Source organism: Megalopta genalis, chromosome 13 (genome assembly GCF_051020955.1).
Source record: "Megalopta genalis isolate 19385.01 chromosome 13, iyMegGena1_principal, whole genome shotgun sequence".
In the NCBI taxonomy this organism is placed as follows: domain Eukaryota; kingdom Metazoa; phylum Arthropoda; class Insecta; order Hymenoptera; family Halictidae; genus Megalopta; species Megalopta genalis.
Genome location: NC_135025.1, coordinates 11,360,404 through 11,388,377, shown reverse-complemented (window position 1 = coordinate 11,388,377; position 27,974 = coordinate 11,360,404). Strand labels below are relative to the sequence as shown.

Sequence of the window (27,974 nt, the reverse complement as noted above, 5' to 3'; positions counted from 1 at the left end):
AGGCGGAGACGTTCAGAGGTGGATCATCCTGTGCATACAACAGATCGGATACGCGTGAAGGGTCGGCTAAACAGTTCGCAGAGAACGAAGCTGCACAAGAATTTACGGAGATACACGTAGATAAACACTGACGAAAGAAAAAAGAAAGTAAGAAGGGTGGATGCGTTTGTCGATGCTAGAAAGCAGAAACGGCATGTAAGTATGTGGCCGGGTGCGCGGGGAACGTTTTCACAGTGAACGTCGATAACATCTTTGTCGCGTTCTTTGTACACGAAACGGCCGGGCATAGAATATTAATGGTGGAAACGCGCGCGGAGTGACTAGCCAGAAACGGAACACCCTAATTATTCCATCGGCGAGCAGAAGATCACGGATAAAACGTTGATTGCGTTTTGAACGAATCGTCGCGCGCGCGTCATTTTTCTTGCCCGCGTAATTAAGATAGCCAATTCTCTTCTGGCGACGCGTTTTTATCGCGTTATGATGCAACCCCGCTCATTTCTCACGAGCGTTTTCCCGGCCGTAATGTCCTGGAGTTTTACGTGGAAATTTACGAACTCCTCTTCGGCTGTGCGGCAAATAGTTACACGGGATCACGGGCGACAGCTTAACCGGGGCTTGTCCCAAGTCTATTTCGGATCCGATAACTATGCAAATCCCGCGTGAACTTATGTTATCGTACGGTCTAAGCCTGAATGCATTTTAAAATGTTTCGATAAGCTTTAATCTTTCGCTGTGAAACGGCCCTCCTAGAAAAGTGTACACTGTTGTTTCAGCCTCTCGGTTGACAAGTGGCCTATGTCCAAAATTAATTAGTTAGCTAGTTATTTTTTGTCGAAGTGCTTGGTACGTATTGCCTGCATTTAAAAATGAGATAATTGTAGAAGCAGTGATTATTGTGGGTAGTGGTTTTATTTGACAATTAAAATTGTGTGTATTTTCTTTTATGTTGACGTGAAATTATGGTGAGATTTATACGGTAAATATGGGGACTGTAACGTTTTATGAAACAGTGGCGTAAGTCCGAGATTATGAAATGTGAGATAATTGTAGAAATAGTGAGTATTAAGGGTAGTTGTTTTATTTATCGATAAAAATTGTGAATATTTATCTTTTACGTTGATGTAAAATTATAGTGAGCTTTATACGGTAAATATGGCGATTGTAACATTTTCTGAGATAGTAGCTCAAAATAATAAAAAATGAGATAATTGTAGAAATAGTGAATATTAAGGGTAGTTATTTTATTTATCGATAAAAATTGTGAATATTTATCTTTTATGTTGATGTAAAATTATAATGAGTTTTATACGGTAAATATGGCGATTGTAACATTTTCTGAGATAGTAGCTCAAAATAATAAAAAATGAGATAATTGTAGAAATAGTGAGTATTAAGGGTAATTATTTTATTTATCGATAAAAATTGTGAATATTTATCTTTTACGTTGATGTGAAATTATAGCGAGTTTTATACGGTAAATATGGCGATTGTAACATTTTCTGACATAGTAGCTCAAAATAATAAAAAATGAGGTAGTTATAGAAATAGTATTAAGGGTAGTTATTTAATTTGCCAATTAAAATTGTGAAATGTCAATTAAAAATATTAATTAAAATTATGAAATTATGCTAACGTAAAAAACGAGTTTTACATGACAAATATGATGACTGTGACATTACCTAAAATCAACTTGTCAACTAAGAGGCTCATTTCTGTCGCTGAAAGGAAGAACATCGTGACTCGCATGTTTTCAATTCCGAGATATTGTTGCTTGAAGATCTGATCGCTTCTAATGCTTCGATTAATACTGTTTCAAATTGCATAATTACGATGAGTCTATAAAATTTGTTTTCACGATACTTCTCCGGATAAATACGTAGATGCTATATGAGCCGTTTATTTTGAAAGTGGCATAAGTCACTTTACCGTAATGTGAAAAGTGGTGATTTTTTAATGTTTATACGAAATTATTTATACCGAGAAAAATATCAGTATCCTGAGATAACAAATACAAGTAAATCTTCTCGAAAGTTAGCATCCATATTTTTAAACGTGTTAAAACGCAAACCCTTAAAAATGTATCGACTTAAAAACAAAGCGACTTATGCCACTTTCAAAATAAACGGCTCGTATGGTACGATCCAACGAATACGTTAACTGAAATGTTTTGGAATTGTTACTCTAGCCTCGTTTATCCTTCTAACCACAGATTCTTTTCAAGCAATCACGGAACTTCTATCTTGACCATGTTCCACCGTTATCGTCCACGCGAAAATGTTAATCGCCAGGCGCCGTTTCTGATTAATTGCTCCGCGCGGAACGCGTACAGATATTCGCTCGGAGAGAAACACGAGACACGTTTACGCCGGTTGCGAACAGTTTATTCGATTGTAGTTTACGCCGAGAAGAAGTTACCGACACGGCAAATTGTTTACGCGCCGTCGTTGCTGCGTGCGATGACGCGTCCAATGCGCCGTGTTGTTTTGTTTGTTTTTTTTTCATTTTTGCTCGGTTACGGTTCCGAGAGAACAATCGATATTGTTCTGGCAATTATATTCGGAATACGGTCCTCGACACTGATTTTCAATGACCTCGAAATACGTTGTCAAGCTCATTGTCCTGAACAATTTTTTCCTATACCGGGTGTCCCAGGTTTTAATGTTCAAACTTGGTCAGTATATTCTATGGCACAAAGTAGGGAAAAAATGTTATGTAAACATAGGTCATATAGAGCTTTATTAAGAAGTTATAATACAATATAATATATATATATAATAAATAATATATAATATATTATAATACTAATAATAATACTAATAATAATATATAATATAATAAAAAATAAAAAAAAATCTTCGATCGATGTCAATCATGTATTGTCAACAACGGTTATTAATACATTTCGGAATATATTAATAAACACAGCTTACATAAACATACGGCATGTGCTGATCTATTCAAGCCAATGCTCGCAGTAACAGCAAGTTGATTACTATTCCTATTCTGAATTTTTGTTATAACTTCTTAATAAAGCTCTGTATGACCTATGTTTAGATAACATTTTTTTCGTACTTTGTGCCATAGAATATACTGACAAAGTTTGAACATTAAAACCTGGGACACCCTATATATGTTACCGACCTTTTGTTTCCGAGATATTCACGAAAATATGTTTCAAATTTAATATACAATATTTTTCATTCGTATTAATATTTTATAATTTTATATTCGTATTAATATTTTTGTTAAAATATATTCCTTCATTTAGATTACATAATTGATTATTGTACATAATATTTCCTGCTTCCAACACGAATGTTATTAATCTGTAGTGTCCTAGAATCTACAATACACACAGTTTTAGCATTGTTTACATACAGAGTTGGTTAGACCGTTAGGCCAGCCCGTCTACGCTTTCAGTGTTTTGCACTTTTTATGGTTGTTCGTATGGTCGGGTCGGCCCTCTCCATCCCCTCCGTATGTAAACTGTGCTAAAACTGTGTAATGTGGACTGTAGGACAATACAGACTAGTAACATTTATGTTGTATGCAGGAAATATTGTATGTTAGATTTGAAATGTATTTGTGTGAATATCTCGGAAACTAAAGGCGTATATACAGTAGTATATACAGGGTGTTAAAAAAAAACCATTCAATATTTATATGGTATATAGGGTACATTGTACCGAGTAAAAAAGCTTTAGTAAACATAGGTCGAAAGGTCAACCGTTTCTGAGATATAAACATTTTTGTTGGCTAGCATCATGATCGACTTACTACCGAATTTTCGATGTTTACAAAAGATTTTCCACGTGTCCACCTTCCGTTTCTACACACGCTTTGCGTCTTCTTGTTACAGAGTCGCGAACTCTCTCGAAAATTCCATACTTCTGTTGAATTCGGTGGTGGATTCGGTTACGTAATTCTTCTAAGTCATTTATCGGCGAGGAATACGCTAGGCTTTTTAAATATCCCCATAAGTAAGGCAATCATGACACTAGCAAACAAAAATGTTTATATCTCAGAAACGGTTGACTTTTTGACCTGTGTTTACTAAAGCTTTTTTACTCAGTACAACGTATCCTATATACCATATAAATATTAAATGTTTTATTTTTGAACACCCTCTATATGAAAAAGTTTTCAGCATTAACAACATAAATTTAAGGTACAGTAAATACTTCCTAGAATGCCGAATTTCAGGTTGCTGTGAATTTCCCTGTGCTAGTCCTACGCCTATGTGATTTTTTGCTACGTCGATGCTAAGGGTCGACGGAGTCGGTCAAGCATATGATGCGGCACGCGACGCAGCTGCTTTTAATCGAATTCACGGAAGACAACGTAAAATGGTCTGTTCGGGTGTCAGTCAAGTAAAAAAAGAGCCACGGAACTACAAGGTACGTGACCATCGCAACGACTATTGATGATCAAGTTCTCCGACGAATCGTGGCATGTGGCCTCCGAATTGCCTTCGAATCGTGGCATGTGGCCTTTGAATCGTCTTCGAATCGTAGCATGTGGTCTCCGAATTGCCTTCGAATCGTGTTATGTGGCCTCTGAATTTTCAAACATAGGCCCGAAATTTCTTTTCAACGACGTACATACATTCTTTGGCGTTGCCTTTAATGTTTTTCTAATGCTTGTTTCACTATAATTACAATTTGTGTAATGAAATAAAATAAGTTACTTGCTACGTACAGTTACTCACAAAATTGTGCGTATACCCTTTAAAACGCAATAACTTTTTTAGAACTGGACTGAATGACTTGAATCTGTTTTAGATGATAGCGCAACTAGTCTACCAGACAATGACCAAAATGCTTTTTTAAAATTTTTCTATTACTTGGAATGACAAAAAAAAAAGATAAAAGAATCTCATTCTTTTAACTTTTTTATCTGAGACTGTATAATGGAAATTTAAAAAATGCCTCTCGTAGGTCTCGGTAACTTGCATAGATGCTGAAAATTCTTTCGAAATCAGTTGACGTTAATATGAGTTACAACAAATTAAAGATGGCAAAAATCGCGAAATCTGGAAGGGATTTGCAGTTTTTTAAAACTTTCAACGCCTCTAGCTCGACTCTGGGTTAACCGATTTCGATCAAATTTTCAGCAAGCATATAACTTACCGAAATCTACGAAAGACAGTTTTTAAACTTTTGTTATAGTCTCAGATAAAAAAGATAAAAAGCGAGATTTTTTAATTTCTTTTTGGCATCCTAAGTAATAGCAAAATTTAAAAAAGGCATTTTAGTCGTCGTCTAGTAGTCTAGTCCCTCTATCATCTAAACAAAATTCAAGTTATTTAGCTCAATTTAAAAAAAAATGATTGCATTTTAAAAGGTGTACGATCAATTTCGTAAGCAACTGTATAAGGAATAAATATGGTCTAAAATGTTTGGTCTCATTTTAATTGGAAGAACCTGACCACAATATATTGAGATAAATATCACGTATAAAAAATTAGAAATAGTACAGTTCAGACATCGGTTTTATTCCAGCATTATTGCGAATTTGTCTTAATGTCTTCCTCTCCTTCTCACGAGAGGTTTCGACAACTATAAAAACGAGCCGCGACGCTCGAAGAATCGTGTCCGAGTATCCGCCACGATTACCGTTTTCAATCCCGAGCTCCGAGCCTTCTAGGGAGAATTTACCGTAATTGGTAATCAGTATTGAGGACTATATGTATTCCGAAATAATTATCGTACCATTGTTTTTAATGAAAAAAAGACAAACGAAGGAAGACCCGTTCGAATGTCTGGCGCCGTTTTTCACTCGGCGTTCTCTGGAAAATCGACAAAATTGCGTACTCCATACGCATCCGAAATGAAACATGTAGCATAGAAAAGAACAAAACGCTTGAAAAGAAAGAAAAAACATGTACATATATGTCAAGCTCTATATGCGAACCATTCGAAATAAAGTAGAACAATTGTTACGATACTGTGCGACAGGAATTGAAAGTATCGGTTGGAAGATTCCCAAGATAACAATTAAGGAGATCATAGTAAAGTACGATCGGTCGAATCGTCGAGAAACGAAATCACAGTGCAAGGTGTAAAACGTGTGTGCATGCAATGTAGTAACACAGATTGCAAAACAGTGTTGCTTCGGGTGAGTCGTGTGTTCATATTGTGCAGCGACATTATTCTCCATGGATTTTCGTGGCCCAGATTATAATCGATCTCACGTCAACTAGAAAGTACTCACCGTGGTCGGACAATCTTAAATTCCTAACGAAAACGTTGCGCTAATTTGGATTTGCGATCATCTCTGACTCGCTGGAACGGTGTTCTCTCGAACGAATGGCCTCGTCGAATTTGAAAAAAAACGTGGTCGCCGCGTCGATGCGGAACGATTCTAATCGTGTTATCAATTTTACTATTTCACCGATACCTCGGAGCTTTTAATTAACACGCGAGATTATTCGTTCGCCGGTTGTTTTCGTCAAGCATTATTTACCGAACGTAGTGCTGAATAACGAATAGCCGCGCGGGACCGTGTAAAGCATGGGCCGCCGATTCATTTTAATTTTTTGTTAAGGAACTCGATTATGTTCGTACACGCGCACCTTTTTTTAGCGCTCGTAATTAACTCTCGGAATCATCGTGTACGAATCGTCGAAACTTGCGGAGTGATTTTTCGACAACCGGCTTGCCGAATTCGAGCCGTTTATTTTGAAGGTGGCATAAGTCACTTTGCCGTAATGAAAAGTGGTGATTTTTGAATGTTTATACGAAATTATTTATACCGAGAAAAATATCAGTATCCTGAGATAACAAATACAAGTAAATCTTCTCGAAAGTTGGCATCCATATTTTTAAACGTGTTAAAACGCGAACCCTTAAATGTATCGACTTGAAAACAAAGTGACTTATGCCACTTTCCAAATAAACGGCTCATTCATCGAAACGCGCATCGTAAGATCGCTTTTCTTCCTGCGACGAATTTCTTGCGTGCGAACCGTCGCGACGTGTCCCGCTTTTTTTTGTCTGTATGTATATGTATCCATATAGTCTATGTTGATTGGCTGTGTGAGCGCGATGTATTTCTCGAGAATTTGGCTGTTTGATATTGCTTTGTGTACTTGTATATGACATAACCGTACGCAGATCATAAACGGACAGACAAACACAAAGAGACACAGAGACACAGACATACAGAAGACAGGCTAGTCTACCGCTACGAACAATGACGACACAATACAAGCCCAACATTCGGGCAAGTTTTAAACGCAAACTCAGAAAAAAATACGGGCACCTTGAAGGGTTTGTTACGTACAGCAGGTTCCGCGGCAAGTAATACCAAATTGTTCGCGATGGCGCGCGACCACGCTACAGACGCCGGGAAATATGTATGCGCGTTTCCTGTATTCGAGGCACACACTTTGACCCTTTGCAATCGAAGACATTTATACGCCGAGACTCTAAGGACATTTCTACGCGAACAGAGGAGATTTCTTTTCTTTGTCGATTTCTTTGCTCTTTCTCGGTTTTCATTCTCCTTTTCGCGCGCAGAGCTGAACGCTTATTAAGATAAATTTTTAACAGTTTATTAGGCAGAAGTAAATTTAACGATGTAAATATTGTTTGAAATCGCGGCATCGTAAATCTTATCGGTGCCTCGGAATCGTTGTTCGCGTGCAAAGGGTGTAAAATGCAATCCGAACTAACAAATGGGAATTTTTTTATAAAACGGCAGCTGTCGTCTCGAATTGGTAATCGAAGGTGTCGTGAGAAGCTTCGAATATTCGTCGAGGAAATATTGTACAGGACGAATCATGTTACCTGTTACAAGCCCGTGTTTCGATATTCAAATACCCGGAAAGAGACTAATTATGTTGAAATGATGAAAATCGATAAATGCTGATCTCGAAACATCGTGAATAGACTGCAGATTTTATGCATTTGTGGGAAAGGTGGATGAGCGAGAAACAGTAAAAAGATTTTTAAGAAGCCAGAACTATTGCATTAATTTCGTGTTATATTATTTAATGTGAATTTAATTTAATTTATTTAATTGACGGAAACATCTTTCCATTGCAAGTACAATTAAAAGTATTATTATTATTATTTCAAGTGATGTGCAAGTGTATGCAATACAAAATAAAGAAATTAACAGTATTAACAGTATTATCAATATTATCAATATTATCAATATTATCAATACTATCAATACTATCAATACTATCAGTACTATCAATATTATCAGTACTATCAATATTATCAGTACTATCAGTACTATCAGTACTATCAATATTATCAATACTATCAATATTATCAATATTATCAATACTGTCAATATTATCAATACTGTCAATATTATCAATACTGTCAATATTATCAATACTGTCAATATTATCAATACTATCAATATTATCAATATTATCAATACTGTCAATATTATCAATACTGTCAATATTATCAATACTGTCAATATTATCAATACTGTCAATATTATCAATACTATCAATATTATCAATACTATCAATACTGTCAATATTATCAATATTATCAATATTATCAATATTATCAATATTGTCTATATTGTCAATATTATCAATACTATCAATACTATCAATACTATCAATACTATCAATACTATCAATACTATCAGTACTATCAATATTATCAGTACTATCAGTACTATCAGTACTATCAATATTATCAATATTATCAATACTATCAATATTATCAATACTATTAATACTGTCAATATTATCAATACTATCAATACTGTCAATATTATCAATACTGTCAATATTATCAATACTATCAATATTATCAATACTATCAATATTATCAATATTATCAATATTATCAATATTATCAATATTATCGATATTATCAATATTATCGATATTATCAATATTAATGTCACCAAATTATTTTGAAACTTTCGATACGACAATTTTCGGTGACACCATAGAGTCACCACTCGACTGCAAAGTGTTAAAGAAAGAAAGAAAATTGTATTTGGCTAATTGGCCTTGCAATCGATGCAGAAAATGATTATTTTGCACAAGGATCCGCGGTCTAATCGTATAAACTACAACATCGAATGTTCAGGATTCGTTGTAAAGAAAGACGCTCGAGGTTCCGAGCATTCTCGAAAACTGCACAATGAAAAGAACGTTTCACGGGGCCACGGCCCGACTACCGTAAAAGTGTCAAAGAAATGCAGGCTCGTTCTGTGAACATTTACCGGCACGTAAATAAACGAACGCGAGGGGCGGGCACCGTCTTCGCCGTGATAATTGAACGGGTCGCCGATGCGATCGTGGAAATTATACGAATCCTTTGACCTGTAACAGGTTTTATGCGCAGTCCTGTACACCCAGCGTAGGAAAAATGCGGCGGCCGTAATGAACCCTTCAATCGTTGGATTCCTACGGGCGATGAAGCAGACGTTGTCTCATTCGCACGCTACAAAAAACGAACAGTTCGACGAACGGAGGGTGGAGGGGGGATTGAACGGCAAACCAGAAAGAAAAACAGAAAAATCGGGCCTCTCTGTCTCATTCTTCAACGATAAACTCGACGACACAACGTGTATATGCAGGATGTCGAGGAGATCGTACAGTCATTTGCGGCGAGACTGGTTCCTCCGCAGTGGTGCCAGGCTGCTGGCTAAACCGTGACGTCGCCGACGTTCGGACTACTTCGGGCTAGTTCGACTTTTCGGATCAACGGTAATGTCTCCCTAACTGACGCTCAGATTGTACACGGAACTGGACAATTTGGGAAGTCGAGATACGATTATTCGAGCCTTGCGGTTTATTTTTATAGGTACGAATCGTCGACAACTATAAAAACGAACTGCAAGGCTCGAATAATCGTATCTCCTCTTCCCAAATTGTCGTCTAGCTTTGTGCACGATCTGAGCGTCAATTAGGGAGACATTACGCTCTGACCAAACGAAACGCAGTCGGCGCTGGTAGTCGGCTTTCTCCCACTTACCGCTTCTCGTCTCGTCACGAGGATTGGTAACATCACGGTTTAGCTGGAAGCGTGGCACCACTGATTCTCGACGAAATTAGTCGGCGGACGTTTTTCATCGCGTTCTATCAGCATTTTTCAATGTTGATTTGTCAAGCGATGCTCTTGAGAATCACAAATTTTCCGATATTTGTAATAAATCGATTCACTAATTCGAACATTCTATTGTTTGCTGTTTTATTCACAGTAGAATGAAGCAAATCTATAAAATCAGATATTGACAATATCAATTGATAATAAGTAGACTGCGGATTTGTATGCAAAATGAAAATCGTCTGGGTTAATTGTGAGACCTGTAAGTTAAGCGAGAATTGACAATTATAATAGGTCCCTAAATATTCTTCAAATACCATTACAATTTCTTATATTCGACCTATTCATTTTCGTCTTGAATGCATAAAATCCACGGTCTACTAATTATTAATTAACGAGGTCTTTCAAAGTTTTCCTTTAAACCCATGACTGTTAGAATGTTGAAGAAGTAATTGATGAAGAACACCGTAACTGTTCAATTTCTATTTGGTTAAATAAATTTTATAAATCATTTAATTACTTAATTTCATGAGAAGTTTGATATTGTTAACGCGAAAGTCAACGTGTTAAAAATAGAATGTCCAGTCTTGAAGGAACTTCGCTGTGAAAGCACGAAGGGTCTCAATGATTCCGACTGGCAGCGATTTCTCTCATTGCTTTATTCTAGTTGCTGTTCTAAGTTAAATGTTTATCGAATAATGTCGGCATCGTTGCTCGATTATAGTCTGACAAAGATAAAAATAGCGTTGCTGTCGAAGTAAAAAGTTTCGAAGGCAACGCAGAGTTTCCTGAAACTGGGTCAAAGTTTTAAAGGACCACGGTATCGGGAGGATCTCCTTTAGGCCAGCAGCGTAGAGACACCATAACCTGCCGATAAAGTAGCCAGGATTCAATCGGCGAGGGACACATTGGTCAATGACCTAGTTAGGAGGACGTAGGGTTGCGAGTTTCACTGTGAGACTGGGTCAGGAAGTCACGAGGCAGGCAACACGTGTTAACGTTGACAGATGGACACTGTAGATTTATCCTCTGCACTCCACAGTATCCCATCTGCAGGTTCCTTATGGCATTTCGACACTGCAGGGCTTGGGAGATGATACTCCATCTTCGATATCTGTAAAACTGCAATCTCTCACTCTGTTCGCTTCGAACTTTTTCATTTAGAAACTTCCTTTACGACTTTTTCTTTCGCAGACCTTCTGGCCTTTTTCATTTGCAACTGCTTTATGACATTCTATTTTTGAATTTTACCTGAACTTTACGTCTTTAAGACGTCTTAAATGTGTCTGTCTTTTGGATTAAATATGTCTGTCTTTAAGGCGTCTTAAACACAGCTGTATTTGAACATCCGGGACGTACTTTTAAGGACATAAATTTCAGAAGTCTTAAAACGACGTTCAATTTAAGTCGTAAGACGTTCAGACCTGAAATGGACGTAAAATGGATGTCTTTAAGACGTCTCGGATGTTCAAAAACAGACATCTTTAAGACGCCTCAAGGACGTAAATTTCAGAAGTTTTAAGACGACCAATTTAAGTCGTAAGATATTCAGGCCCGGCATGGACGTAAAATGGATGTTTTTAAGACGTCTCGGATGTTCAAAAACAGACATCTTTAAGACGTCTTAAGGACATAATTTTCAGAAATTTTAAGACGTCCAACTTAAATCGTAAGACGTTCAGGCCTAGCATGAATGTAAAATGGGTGTATTTGAGACGTCTCGGATGTTCAAAAACAAATATCTTTAAAACGTCTTAAGGACATAATTTTCAGAAATTTTAAGACGTCCAACTTAAATCGTAAGACGTTCAGGCCTAGCATGAATGTAAAATGGATGTCTTTAAGATGTCTCGTATGTTCAAAAACAGACATCTTTAAGACGCCTCAAGGACGTAAATTTCAGAAGTTGTAAGACGTTCAGACCTGAAATGAATGTAAAACGGATGTCTTCAAGATATCCATGATGTTCGAAAACAAGATTTGCAGTCTAAAACATGTACAAGGTGATCACTGAGATGCGACCGAATCGAGATATAGATCTGTAGAAACTGACGCTACATATCGTCCAGTTTCTCCTCTAAAAGCGATCATAGGATTTCACAGAAATGTCCGCCGACCGCGGAACGAGCCTGACCGCGAACGAGTGACGTTCGCCGGACATCCTGCAGGCGTCGACTACGCGGGCCTGCACAACGATTTTACAGGAACAAACTACCGCACGTAGGTCTAGTTTAGTGTCTACACAGACACTACGCGTTCTTCTGAAGCTGACATGACCAAACGACCAGGGGGTAGAACGACGTTTTTCGGCGTATCAATTCGATCGCAGTCGATTCCCGGCGCGATTACAAAAGCGGCCGGATATAACGTATCGATAAGATGTCGTCGGCCGTGGTCCCCCACTATCGAAAGACGCGACCACCGCTTTCCACGGATATATCGCTGCAGTTCCCGCGATTGTTCTCCCGATTGTTTCCGCGATTCATTTGCGGCGTAAAAATCCGAAACGAGAACCGTCACCACGGATGTACAGGGTGATTCAGTACAACTGTTATGTATCTCTTTGTTACGGTTGACGATACCCAAAAATGCTAGAGGAACAACTTGTGTGGTTCGAAGGAACACGTATTGCGGTGGAAATGGTTTCTTTCTCGAAGGTCATATTTCTCGAGATTTCAAAGTCATCGATGTTTTTTCAAACGGGATTACATATTTCTAGCGTTCTATCACGATAGCTGAGATCGAGACAACTCCAATGGCCTGTAATGAGATGACCTTCGCGTGACCTTGAGTGCGAATAAATTAATTTTAATTAATAAATTAATTTCAATTCGGTCTTTTCATAGGTCACTAGATTCGGCTTGATCTTAGCTATCATGATTTAACGATACAAATATGTAATTCTATTTTTAAAAAAAAAGCGGTGTCCTTGAAATCTCGAAAAATAGGACCTTTAAAAAGAAATTATTTTCAGTGCAACATGTACCCTTTCGAACCGTACAACCTGTTCCTCTTGCATTTTTCAGCATCGCTAACGATAACGGAGATATTGCTTTGTAACAGTTTTACTGAATCACCCTGTATATACAGCTAGAAATCTGCTATAGATTCGGTCGTCACTCTCTCTCTCTCTTTCTCTGTCGCTTTCTCTCGTCTCTACCCCCGGTTTTCGTTGCTATGCAAGTGTGGCAGGCAATACGAGTACCGATATTGTCTTCCGTGTCGCTCACTAGCGAGTCCTCGGCGTCGGTGAGGTCCTCGAAAGGGAAATTGCAGCCCGCGGACGTCAGTCCTATCGAAAGAACACAGAGAAAATAGGAGAAGGAGCGTTACCCTATCGCTATAGTGATAGATCGGGCCGCGTTCCCCGTCTCTTTTCTTCTGAACGATAAGAGGCCTTATCGTCGTCGCCGTTATTCGTAGAGAAAGACAGCCCCTGTGTGTGTGTTCGTGCACGTTTATTAACGGAGAGAATCGAGCTGACCGCGGATCAGAGGACTCCGATCGCTTCGGGGGGCCACCGAATCGCTCCGACTTATCGAACTTGTCGAGAGACTCTGCTCTCACTCCACTCTAGATTTCTTCGCGCTATCGTCGCGCACCATCAACCTGGAAGTCTCGCGGATTTACCGGCGGCCATCCGGAATACGTTTCAACATCGAACTCGTCGATTTTCGGGTAGTCGATATTCGCGAGACAGAATCTGATGGATTCAGACAGTATTTTAGAACGCGATTTTTAACAAGCTCTTCTTTTCAGATTTTTCGGGGAAACACTGGAGAACACGTATCTGTGTCGGATTGTCTCCCAGATTTTTCGCCTATATTTAACACCGGGTCTGTATTGAAGTTTGACGGCATTGTGGAAGAGTGAAGGAGTAGAAAGGGAACGTTTCGTCCTGATCCCGCTAAAGAACTCATCGGAGGCTATCTAGCGGGCCATCCGGGTTCTGTTGTATGCTTCTAACTCATTGGTGAAATATAGAATAAGTTGGCTTCTTGAAATGCGTTACACTGTAACATTGTACATTGTAACATTGTGCACTGTAAGATTGCACATTGTAATATTGCACACTGTAACATTGTACATTGTAACATAGTAACATTTTACATTGTACATTATAACATTGTACATTGCACATTGCACCTTGTACAATATCAAGTTTATTTGATGTACATTGTACAGTGCCAAGGTTATTTATTGTACATTGCCCAATGTCAAGGATATTTATTGTATATTTTACGTTGTACAATGTCAAGGTTATTTATTGTACATTCTACAGTGTCAAGGTTATGTATTGTACATTGTACAATGTCAAGCTTATTTATTGTATATTCTACATTGTACAATGTCAAGTTTATTTATTATACATTCTACATTGTACAATGTTAAGGGTATTTATTGTATATTGTACAATGTCAAGGTTATGTATTGTACATTGTACAATGTCAAGCTTATTTATTGTATATTCTACATTGTACAATGTCAAGTTTATTTATTGTACATTCTACATTGTACAATATTAAGGGTATTTATTGTATATTGTCCATTGTACATTGTACAATGTCAAGCTTATTTGTTGTACATTGTAACATAGTAACATTTTTACATTATAACAATGTATATTTTACATTGTAACGTTGTACATATACATTGTGACATTGCACAGTGCAAAATTCTACATTGTAACATTGTGCATTGTAAAATTGTACACTGTAACATTGTACTCTGTAACATTGTACAATGTGGCACTGTACACTGTAACATTGTACACTGTAATATTGTACACTGTAGCATTGTACACTGTAACATTGTACTCTATAACATTGTACACTGTGGAACTGTACACTGTGGAACTGTACACTGCGGCACTGTACACTGTAGCATTGTACGCTGTAACATTGTACACTAACATTGTACACTGTAGCATTGTACGCTGTAATATTGTACACTGTAACATTGTACACTAACATTGTACGCTATAACATTGTATATTGTGGCATTGTACACTGTAACATTGTATACTGTAACATTTTAAATTTAACAATATAGTTTGTATAGTACAAAGAAAGGTCAGAAGATCCGAAATTGAAAATTGAGCATGCTCGAGAACGCTTGTCTGCTACAAATCTAAAACGACTCGTCTTATACAACAACGATCTCAATTTTCAAAACAGATTTCCTTCCCTTGCGATCCCACAAAAATCAACTTCTTTTCTGTTAATTAGCTACTCGTACAACGAATTTCATACAGTCGTACATTGACTGAATTACTTGTAAACAGTGAATTAGATACTCGTACAGTGAATAAAATATTTGTACAGTGAATTGGGTACTCGTACAGTGAATTAGGTACAGAATAAAGATCGTGGAACATAAACGGAGAGATGTGTACACCGTTTAGGGGTGGTTCGAGCGAGGATCGATCCCGTCGAGGATCATTCTTTCGAACTCGAACGGCGTCGAACGTTCGACAAAGGAAAAAATAAAGGAACATCGAAGTGATCCCACGGAAACCGTCTCCTCGGAAACGAGTTTGTCGGCGGCTCGCCGATGAAATCTGAACGCGAGTAAAGCAAGCAAGCAAGCAGTGGCAGCTTCTATAGTACAGTAACGTGAGAGGGGGGGCACACGGATCGGGTTAAGATGTAGCATAATACAATCGGTGTGAAACGAGATAGGTGTTGGTACGTATGAGTGTGTCTGCGGGCGTGTTTGTGTGTGTACGTGTGTGATATACATATGGCATGATGATACAAGGCTCCTGCGGAAGCGATGATTAAAGGTTAGGTCAGGCTTACCCTCACTGTCGGCCTTCAAGTAGAGCTGCCCCTTTGGGCTCAGACACTGCCGATACTCGGTCGTGTAACATTCTGTATTCATTCAGAAACCAAATTTCAAGTTATCAAAATTTTCATGGACCACCCTTTCGCGCGTGCTCGTACATTATCGCGGTGTGCCCCGACGTTCGTCGAACGTCTAGCTCAAAGGATCGCTTCCCCCACCCTTTCACCTTCGCATTTCCTTCTAATCCGATTATTATTGCTTCTGAACTAGCGTCAAAGATTTTGCAAATTTCTTGTCGACGTGGAATGAAAAATATTTGGACTCGCATAAATCGGGGTGCCAGGGTTGGGCAAAATGTAATCTCATTATTGATTAACGATTATAGCTCGTTAGTTGCTCCTACGAAATTATAATAATTTATAATAATTTGTAATAATTGATAATAATTTATAATAATTGATAATAATTTGTAATAATTGATAATAATTTATAATAATTTGTAATAATCTATAATAATTTGTAATAATTGATAATAATTGATAACAATTTGTAATAATTTGTAACAATTGATAATAATTTACAATAATTTGTAATAATTGTTAATAATTGATAATAATTTATAACATTTTCTAATATTTTATGGTAGTTTATAGTAATTAATAATAATTTATAATAACTAAAGATTTATAATCGTCGATCATAAATCAGACAACTTTTTACCCAATTCTGATCTGCAGATAAATTGTTGTTAAAGCATGCAGTTTATCCTCTTTTCGATTGTTTTAACACTAAACCTATCCAAGTCAGTAAAAAAACCGCATTTTACACATTTCTTGTTTTAAATGTTGCTAAAATTAAGAAGACTCTTTCACCGAAAATACTTGAATCAATTTCTTAATCGAAGCATGTATCGCAATAAAAATGTCGGAAACGTTTAAACAAATGCGGTCTCTTTATCGTTCTAAAATAACACGTTCATTGTAAGACTCGATAGGTTTACCGTTGTCTCGCGTGCAGTGCCTACGCGCTATTTTCATTTTCGCAATAACAGATTGAAAATTCGTTATCCTGTCATAATAATTTAATCTTCACCGGCCGCTCCCTTGTCGACTAATCGATTCTCGAAACGAACATTTTTCATTCACCTTTCATACGCTTCTCATTCGCTTTAATGAATTCAACGAGTTTTCGATGTCTCAGGCATTTATACAGGGTGTTCGGAAAATCGTGGTACGACCTGCAGGTGGATGATTCTGCGTGCAAAAATAAGTCGAAAAATAGGAATAATATTTTTTTCGATTAAGGTTCCGTTTTTGAGAAAAAAATTCGGTTGAAAAAGTAATACATACTACTGAATAGGATCAGCTGACGCGTCTGGTTATGACACGCCAATTCTACTTCTCAACTAGAATTTATATATATTTATATTATATAATATATATATATATATTTATAATTATATATTATTATTATTATTATTATTATTATTATTATTATATATTACAAGCCACGAGAACTTAACGCATCTTCCAACTCAGTTTTCTCGAGAACGAAGTCTTAAATGAAAAAATGCTGTTCTTCTTTCTCGGCGTATTTTTGCACGTAGGATCATCCCCTTGCCGGATGTACCACGATTTTCCGAACACCCTGTACAGTCTGCGAGTATTACGCGAACTCAGTTTGCTCGGCGAGACAAATGTTCACGGAACACATTTACTCGGACTTACATATGCGTTTCAATTTGTATCCGGCAATTAGTGCTGCTCTAATTTATCGCGAACCGTATCCGATTTACTATAAGAGTTTCAATCGAGCGACGATTAGGGCAGGCGAGAGAATGAAGCGTCTCGTGAATTGTAGATCGGCAAATAATCCTGTCGGTCAACAACTATTCTAGTCCTCCTGTTATGAAGTTCGTGATAGCATTATGTAATTCTTGATGATGCCCTACATTGGTCCGGTCACTATCGATTAAACTTGGAATTAATTAGTGCATGCCGTTTGAACCCCCGACGGTTAATGACATTGCAAATGTTGTAGATTCGTTCGGACAATCAATCCTCCGCGCTCTCGAACGAATAGAGAAAACTGCCTCTAAATATCGTTTAAATAAAATTAAATCATTTCAATGTTCAAATTTGCCTAAAATATCATTTTTTTGCACACGTTTCCCTTCGATCGTTTAACGTTAATGTTGCTAGAAAGCCGGTCGAATTTTCTGCTCGGAAATGACATGAATATTCGAATGCGTTCGAACGGGGCAAAAAAAGTTCGAACAAACTCGGAGGACGAAAACAAAATATTTGCCGTCCTACGCGACCTGCCAAATGAATTTCGAACTTCGAAGGTTAAATGGCCCATAACTTTCTACAGGATTAACGTCCGCCAGTCTCGTAGGAACTTTCAAACTACATTACCGAAAACTTTGCGAATCGACCATTCGAAAAAGGATTTTATTGCCTACTCCTTCGACCGTAACTTATAGCGTATATTCGCGACAGTATACGGCGTCGCGGAACAATACAATCCGCGGCAGTAGTACGTAATCGCGAAATTTATCCCGACTGTTGCTTCTGTCTTCTGTTCGAACGAACCCTCCGTATTCCTCCGCAAGCGTCGCGTAAAAACCCTGATCGCCGGCGACACAGCGCCATTCGAATCGCGTCAAAATTTATTTCGGACGTATGTACAATGTACACTCATACACGAAAGTATTCGAACGCTTACGCGCGTTTCTAACATTCAATTGATAAAATATATATGTTAAACTGAAGCATTTGATATAATATGGCACATATAAGAAGGGATGGGTCTTAAGACTGCGTAAGCAAAATTAGAAAATAATTCAACAATATATAGCGTTTTTACAGTACATTGATCGTAAACACGTACCGGAAATGGCTCACAAAAGTATTCGAACGAAACAATCAACAATTATTTAAATTGAACAACTAAAGGTTTTAATAGGAAGTTGATCCACCTTTTGCTTTTATAACAGCCCTAAGTCTGTTTTCCATTGAGTGGACCAACTTAGAAGTAACATTTGCATCTATCGATTGCCATATTTCAATAATATTTCGTTTTAACGCTTCTTTCGAAGCAATAACCGTATTTCTTAATCGTCTTTCTACTTCATCCCATAAATGTTCAATGGGGTTTAAATCGGGACTTTGCGGTGGATGTGGCACCACGTGTGGAACATTATACAATACCCATCCTTTGACTATTTTAGCGGTATGCTTCGGATCATTGTCAGACCGAAACCAATAATCGCTAGGTAAATTCAATTTTGATACACTGCTTTTTAAATTTTCCTGCAAAATTTTTAAGTATTTCGTTTCGTCCAATATTCCATCGATGAACACAAGGTTTCCCACTCCACTAGATGCTATGCAGCCCCAAACTAATACAGATCCACCATTATGTTTTATAGTCGGCCGTAGATTTCGCGGTTCTAATTCTGTGTGATCCAAGAAGAAAGCCATTTATTAGCAAGAAAAATAAAATTGTACGTTTAAAATTCGTCGAAAAATTTATTTATGAAAATAATTCATTCTGGGACAAAGTATTATTCTCTGATGAGAGTAAATTTAACGTTTTTGGTAGCGATGGACGTAAAAGTGTTTGGAGGAAAAAGAACACAGAATTAGAACCGCGAAATCTACGACCGGCTATAAAACATAATAGTGGATCTATATTAGTTTGGGGCTGCATGGCATCTAGTGGAGTGGGAAATCTTGTGTTCATCGATAGAATATTGGACGAAACGAAATACTTAAAAATTTTGCAGGAAAATTTAAAAAGCAGTGTATCAAAATTGAATTTACCTAGCGATTATTGGTTTGACAATGATCCGAAGCATACCGTTAAAATAGTCAAAGAATGGGTATTATATAATATTCCACACGTGGTGCCACATCCACCGCAAAGTCCCAATTTAAACCCCATTGAACATTTATGAGATGAAGTAGAAAGATGATTAAGAAATACGGTTATTACTTCAAAAGAAGTCTTAAAACGAAATATTATTGAAATATGGCAATCGACAGATGCAAATGTTACTTCTAAGCTGGTCCACTCAATGGAAAACAGACTCAGGGCTGTTATAAAAGTAAAAAGTGGATCGACTTCCTATTAAAACCTTTAATCGTTCGATTTAAATAACTATTAATTGTTTCGTTCGAATACTTTTGTGAGCCATTTCTGGTACGTGTTTACAATAAATGTACTGTAAAAACGCTATATATTGTTGAATTATTTTCTAATTTCGCTTACGCAGTTTTAAGACCCATCCCTTGTTATATGTGTCATATTATATCAAATGCTTCAGTTTAACACATATATTTTATTAATTGAATGTTAGAAACGTATAAGCGTTCGAATACTTTCGTGTATGAGTGTACGTATTCTCGTTTCCGCCGGACTGCCGACACGTTCTATCCGGTCGAAATAAATGGGACACCTTGTACACGCGCCTCAAAAAATGTAGCGAACAAAAATGGCGTAATAGAGAGATCGATGTATCCCCCCACTGAATTGAACTAAACCGGCGAATGAAAATATGAAACAAAAAATCGGCAATTTTACGAATAGTCGCTCGGGTTTCAAACAAACTAATAATCGTAGAAAAAGAAGTAGATCGACAGTCTGGCAATAAACGAAATGAGCAAGGGAATTTCTGATCGGTTCGAAAACCGGACAATCTTAACGAAACGCGAAGGTAAATTAAATAATTAGGAAATGTGCGACTACTACGATGGAGTTTCTTGTCACGGAATTGCTGTTCGATTTAAATCTCGGATATTAATGACGAAATGCGATAATAAATTGCGTGATAAGTTAATATGCAACGACTAAGCTGTAATTTTCTGCAATGGAATTCCTCTTTAATTAAAATTCCGAAGACTGCCAACGAAATATGATAATAAATTAAATGATAAGTGCCACGAAATTCTTGTTTAATTAAAATTCGAAAGACTGCTAACAAAATCTGAATATATAATAATGATATATAATAATGAAATAAAACAAGCAAATAAAAGAAAATGAAATAGATCAAATATAATAAAATGAAAAAATAAAATAGATCAAATAAAATAAAATAATAAAATAAAATAGATCAAATAAAACGCGAGAAAATGGAAGAAAATGAAATAAAATAAAATGAGATAGAAAGGAAGAAAATGAAATAAAATAAAATGAGATAGAAAAGAAGAAAATGAAATAAAATAAAATGAGAATAAAATTATACAACGAATTTCAAATTGTACTATTAATACATTAAATAATAAGTAACTGTGCAACACGCGATTACAATGGAATTTTCTGCAACGATATTCCTGTCGAATGAAAATTCGGTAGACCCCTAACAAAGTCCGACAATAAATTAAATAATAAGTGAACACGCAACGGCCGACACCGGAGTTTTCTACAACGGAGTTCCTATTCAATTAAAATGCCGTTTCTTGCGCAATTCTTGCACGAGGTCGCGGCCAACGTTGAATTGTGACGAGATACCGAGCGCTCGCTTAGATTCTGTGTAACGCTCTTTCACAAACAACCGGATCAATACTGTGCATCTTGCAGGAAGGATATATCGTTACATCTGTGTCTGTGTCTTCCATCAGTTTTAACCGTGGATTACGAAGCCGCCATTTGAATAGTTTTATTTCGGGCTGCCCGGACTGAATGATTTATTGATCTGATGCGGATCAAGGGGCCATGAATGGAGAAGACCCGGGATATTTACGCGCCGGAGCCGCGCCGCATAGATCGATTGATATAACAAAATGCATTTTATCAACGGCTCTTAACGGCGACACAGACGTTCGTTCTTGTTCGACGGAACAGCCTGATCGAGGGCGTCGGCGATCTTTTTCGGCTGCGGGTCAAAGTCAACCAAAATCTGACTATCATAACCGTAGAATGAGTGAGGATTTAACCCTTTGCACTCGAGTGGTGACTCTGAGGCACCACTCAAATTTGTTATATCACCTTTTAAGATCATTTTGATTATTGGATTATTTTCTCTCTTTTGAACACTCAGAAGTTTTTCCTTCTAGCATATAAGTTACAAAAACGAATCGACGCCGAGAGTCTCGCCAGAGTACCATTAGATAAACAATGATTTCATATGTATATAGAACAGAGTGCTCTTTGTCTTTAGGTGACGTTTTTGGTTTCGTCTTTGTGAATAGTCTTTAGTCTCCTGGAGCAATCAGGAGAGTAAAGACGGTCCTTCCTCGTACATCAAATTAATAAACTAAAAGGGATAAGTTTAATTCACTGCGTTTTACTTTTATTTATCTACCCATTTCCAATATTGATATTAACAAAGTTTAGATTTAAAAAATGATTAAGAGTGTAACTGTTGTGCGAGTCCCAAGAATCAATTTCATATGCATAAAATGCATTTTGTCGTATAAAATAGAAATACTATAAGTTAGAAAAATGATTTTATATTTACGGTTAAAATAGCTTCGAGTGCAAAGGGTTAATGATAGAATGAAAGCCGAAGCCGGGTCATGTGTCATTCGAAAAACGAAACTACTTTATTCATGTATCGAAAGATCAATTTTACGGCGGATTTACATTTAAATTCATTAGGTTACACGGTTTCGGTAACTTTCCTGTGAAACAACGATATTATATCATAGCAAATGGATGAGAAGAAAGTAACGTATACGCTGATTTTGTTGGAGACTTTATTGCAGATTTTATTAAACGATTCAGAGGTCTAAATAAACCAAGCTTGATCGGCCTACGTAAGTATTTTCATCCTTAAGATCGAAATTTCAGCGAATAATAAGGGAAATTTGATTCAGAAAATTATTGGAATGTGTCTCTACACTTCAAACATAAAAATTCGAATCCCAATTATTTTAAAAATAAATATGACCGTTAAATTATCAAATAGGTCACCCGGTGACCCGCGGCTCGTAGGTTGCCGACGCCTCCTGCCCTAACCTCTAGCTTGCGAACGGCTCGATGTCTCTGTCGTCGGCCGGCTAGCATTCGTACAGTGGAACCTCGATTATCCGAACGATCCGAAACTGCACGCTAACGATGCAAATCTCGAGCTCGTCTATTCCCTGTTCCGTTAATCATTTCAACAAAATGAAAATATTGAGATTCTCTTAACACTTTATCTAATTTTTTATCTAATTGTTCTTTTAATATCAAAGATCAACGGCTAAGGATTTCTTAAAAAATTATTAAAAAGAATCACAATAACCTCATCCATACTCTATTATTATATGTAGTTATTTAGATTAAATATAACGTAACAAATTCCTCCGAAATTATTATTTAAAAGAACGTTATCGAGCTCCCTGATTTTGTATCTTCCCGATTTTGTATAAATTTATTTGTCTTCGATCTATTTCTCACGACTTTACACGAATCTCTATGTCAATCTAAAAATTCGTTGTAAATTTATAATTCAATTCAATCCTTTTATAAATTGACTTATCAATTTTGCGTTTTTATACAATTTTATATTCTATTAATAAACCCAACCATTTCAATAAATCGACTTTTGCGTTTTTATACAATTTTATGTTCTACCAAAATTTGGTATAATCGATTCTTAAATAAATAAAGTGTTAATGCGTTGATCCCGACGACCTCGAAATCTCGGAAAATATGACCTTTAAAACGAAATTATTTATACCGGAGCGTGTCTCCTCTTCGAACCATACAATCTGTGTACCTCTAGCACTTTTTTAGTTAGTTTAGATGTTGCTTTGTGAAACAGCTTTGGTGAAACACCCTGTACATATAGAGCCACGTTTCAGAAAATTATCGAAGCAGCGCGAAGCGTTGTACGTAACTGAAAGAAAAAAGTACGAGAACGAAAAATCGTACGAACATAACGAGAGGCGAAGCAAAAACAGAGCTGAAACTTGTACGCAACGGTGACTGAACGCAACGACACCGCGCGCGGCCTTGTCTGACAGCGAGGAATAATTGAGGTTCTACTGTAACCACGATCAGCTGAACAAAACGATCGAAAGGCTTCGATCAGAGGATCGGAAGGCATTCCTTCGATCGTACGTGAATCACTTCTACTTACCGTGGAAGAGATCATGCGATATTTGTACTATATCGAAGCAACGGAAGACGACGAGAAAAAACGGAAACGAAGAGAACAACCGAAACACGATCGTTAACCTGTTAACCGAGGAAAATTCACTTTTGTTCGACTCTATTCACGATGGGGACCTTTTTCTTCGCCGTGACAAGTGTAATATATTGTCATACTTGAAGTAAAAACAAAAAAAAATGATCGCTTTTTATTCGTTGATTGTTCACTTTGATAGAATAGTTTGCGACATGTTTTGAAAATATATATGAATCGGATATCTTCAATGTGCAAAGAATTAATAAAAATTGAGAGAATACTTTAAGACATATTTTGACACATTTTGATATATTTTGACATATTTTTCAATGTACAAACAATTGATACAAATTGATCGAACAGTTTGTATGACATATTTTGAAACTACATATAACTATGTTTACTAAAGCTCTTTTACTCAGTATAATGTGTGGTGTATTTGGTTTTATATACCATATAAATATATGTATATATACCATAAATATTTATATACCATATAAATATTTTCAATGTACAAAGAATTAATAGAAGTTGATAGAATACATTGATAGAAATATATATAACGTATATAAGTATATATACGTTGATAGGAAACATATATTTTCAAAATACAGTAATGTCTCTCTTACTGACGCTCAGATTGTGCACAGAGATGGACAATTTGGGAAGAGGAGACACGATTACTCGAGCCTTGCAGCTCGTTTTTATAATCGTTGACAATTCGTTATTATAAAAACAAACCGTAAAGCTCGAATAATCGCATCTCCTCTTCCCGAATTGTCCATTTTCGTGCGCAATCTCAGCGTCAATAAGAGAGACATTACTATATATAGATCAAATATTCCGATGTTCAAAGAATTAATACAACTACAGTAATGTCTCCCTTACTGACGCTCAGATTGTGCACAGAGATGGACAATTTGGGAAGAGGAGACACGATTATTCGAGCCTTGCAGCTCGTTTTTATAATCGTTGACAATTCGTTACTATAAAAGCAAACCGTAAACCTCTTCCCGAATTGTCCATTTTCGTGCACAATCTCAGTGTCAATAAGAGAGACATTACTGTATATAGATCAAATATTCCGACGTTCAAAGAATCAATACAACTACGGTAATGTCTCCCTAACTGACGCTCAGATTGTGCACAAAAATGGACAATTTGGGAGGAGGAGATACGAGCCCTGCAACTCGTTCTTATAGTTGTTGACAATTCTAAACAATAAAAACGAACCTCGAGTCTCGAATAATCGTATCTCCTCTTCCCAAATTGTCCATTTTTGTGGACGATCTGAGCGTCAATCAGAGAGACATTACTGTAGATAGAATACAAAATTGAAGAATGCGAAATGACTGAGAAGCGAATGAAAAATTACCACGATCGAAAAAAGAGTCGTGATGCCGATTAGGGTTGCTTTGCCTGCCCGTCTAGGTACACATTTCGCGATGTCCGGTTAACAGGTTAAGAAAGTAACGAGCAGTAACGATCTCTTTCTCTCGTCTCGGATGGGTGGTGGGGGGGGATAGAAAAAAGAGCCGTGAAAGCCGTAGCACACTGCACACCGAACACCGAGAGAAAAATTTTGAATACGACTGCCAATCATCGACCAAAAGCCAGCCAGTAATGAAGAATAGGGCATTCAGAGCGGAGAGACGATACAAAAACACCGAGAGTGTCTTTGACGGTGGTCCCGGCGAATGTTCATCGAGGAACAGGCGTCCGTGTCCCCGTGTACATGGTGGAAGTACAGCGAACAAGAAACAAACCGTTGGAAGGAAAGAAGAGAAACGTAGAGGAACAAAACGAAGATGTAGAAGAAGAAGAAGAACAAGAAGAAGAAGAAGAAGTGGTAAAAAATGCACTGTGATCGCAGGTTAGAAAGGCACCATTCAATCTTCGATTCATGCGAAACTTATCTCAATATCGGCGGAACACTTTGGGACACTCGATAAGCTGAAGGACACTCGTTGTTTTCCTATCTCTCCCTCTCCTCTCTCTCTCTCTCTCTCTCTCTCTCTCTCTCTCTCTCGGGCCGACTTCGAAGAATCGTCTCCTCATGAAATTAAGTGGCGCTTTTCATTTTCTGAGACGTTAATCGGCTTTGTCTGCAAATATGTCACTCTGCCGGCGGCGCGGCTAGAATGGCCTAACCCCCGGAGGTAAGCTCATCTCCTCGCCACTGAATCTTTCAGAGCCGCCGCCTACAATACTGCTTACGAAAATGGGGTCGGCAAGCTCGGTGACATTCGTTAAGATCTTTCTCCTAAATAATGCATCCTCCACACGTTCTAACCGAGTTCCGTCTCGCGCCCTGTATCCCCGGCATTATTCGAACGACGTTGAAAAATATTAGCGTTTGCCTATCCGGCGCACGATGCTCGATTTCTCATCCGACAAGCCGGGCCAAATTCGAATCTTAAATATGTTGCATAATCCAAGAAATTTTTGTTTTTCAGGCTGGTCGAACGCGCGGGGTACGATGTACCATTTTCTCCCGTTTTTTGGACCACTTTTTCGTAATATATTTTGTACAAACTTGATCGAAGTTTATTACTTATATATTTATTTATGTATTTATTTATTTATTTATTTGTTCAATCCTTGTATCATACATCAAAAACCCATTTCTGGTTATTGATTAAATTTCTATTTTATTTAGGCAATATTCATTTTCTTCAAATGCCCGTATTTATATTGAATGTTTATTTTTATAAATGCCCAATTTGGGTGTGAAAAATACATATTTACTGCTTGTAGTGTTTAAATAATATCGAGAAATTCTTTCAAATCAATTTTGTATAAAAGTACGGTTTCACGCTTTGAACACCAATTGCGACAAAGCTAGTTTTTGAGGCTCGAAACTAAACTTTAAATTAATCTTTGCTTCATTGGATTTGAGCGAATCTTAACACTATGCCGTCCGGAGATCTTAGATACGATTCTTTTGTTTGACGCCGGCATGATAGCTTGGCAATTTTAGATCTTAAAAAAGATTTCGAAGATTGCGGTAATATAAATTCCTAAAATTAAGATAAGTCGTCCAAGAATTTTCGTACTTAATTCTTAGTTAAATAAGCACAATGCTATAGTTGGTTTGCTGCCTTTTAACACCCAAGAAATATAGTTCAAATGTTATTTCAGTTTTTTAAAATGCCACCAAAGTGGTACCACCGGCATACAACAGATAGTTTTTGCATGGCACCAGCGTGGTGCCACCGGACGGCATAGTGTTAATAAAATGATAAGAACTGTTTCCTTTTTTCCAGCTGCTTTTAAAGCAGTCGCGCCCGCCCTTTCGGGTAGAATCGACCGTCGTGCGACGGGTGTTTGCGCGGAAACTGATTGCAGAATGTTTCCGAAGCGAACAAAGCGAGAATAAATGTTTTCATTTGTTCCAAAATTGTTCGGTCTGTTCGGCGTACAAGCTGCAGTAACGTGCTCTCCGCGGAACAAACGTGGGTGCACGGAAATAACTGGAAGCAATTTTTATTCGGTCTATGGAACGGTCGCGGAACTACGAAAATGGGACGAAGCGAAAACGACTGGGACGCAAAGTTTGGAGCTTCCCAGTTCCTTTGGTATTTCGCTTCCGGAAATATCACTTCGAAAAAACATGGGCGAACTAAACGATTAAGTGATCGAGTTGTGCTTTCGAGCTATACTTTTTATGCTTTTCAAACGGAACAACTTTTTTCGAGCTGGACTTGAACGACTTGAATTTGTTTTGGACGTCGAGGGGACTAATCGTTCGATTTGTGAGTTTATTTATTAAACATAAAAACAATAATGACATAGGAAAGTCACGTTTTCTAACTTTCTTAAGTTTTCTACTTAAAGTAAAAAATCTATGCAGGATCTACAAAACGCATTTTTTAAATAGTTAAATAGTTAAATAGTTAATAGTTTTAACTATTAAAAAAATATATATATAAGAAACTTGACTTTAATTTTTTTTAGATGACAGAGGGACTAGGCAATGATTAAAATGCTTTTTTTTTAAATCTTGCTATTATTTGGAATGGCAAAAA

General features: G+C 37.2%; 1 protein-coding gene across 8 annotated transcripts in view; it reads right to left on the bottom strand.

Annotated features, from left to right (window-relative positions):
• CASK (peripheral plasma membrane protein CASK) overlaps positions 1-27,974 on the bottom strand; it is a 599,783-nt gene that overhangs the window by 505,394 nt on the left and 66,415 nt on the right. For 5 of the 8 annotated variants that reach the window (XM_076526057.1, XM_076526055.1, XM_076526058.1 and 2 more), the window contains exon 6: positions 13,243-13,329. The exons of 1 other annotated variant lie outside the window; for it this stretch is intronic. In XM_076526057.1, coding sequence (XP_076382172.1) covers positions 13,243-13,329 — 87 coding nt within the window. Of the gene's footprint in view, positions 1-13,242; positions 13,330-15,838; positions 15,911-27,974 lie in introns of all 8 variants that reach the window. 2 more of the 8 variants (XM_076526056.1, XM_076526059.1) reach the window with 1 other exon arrangement.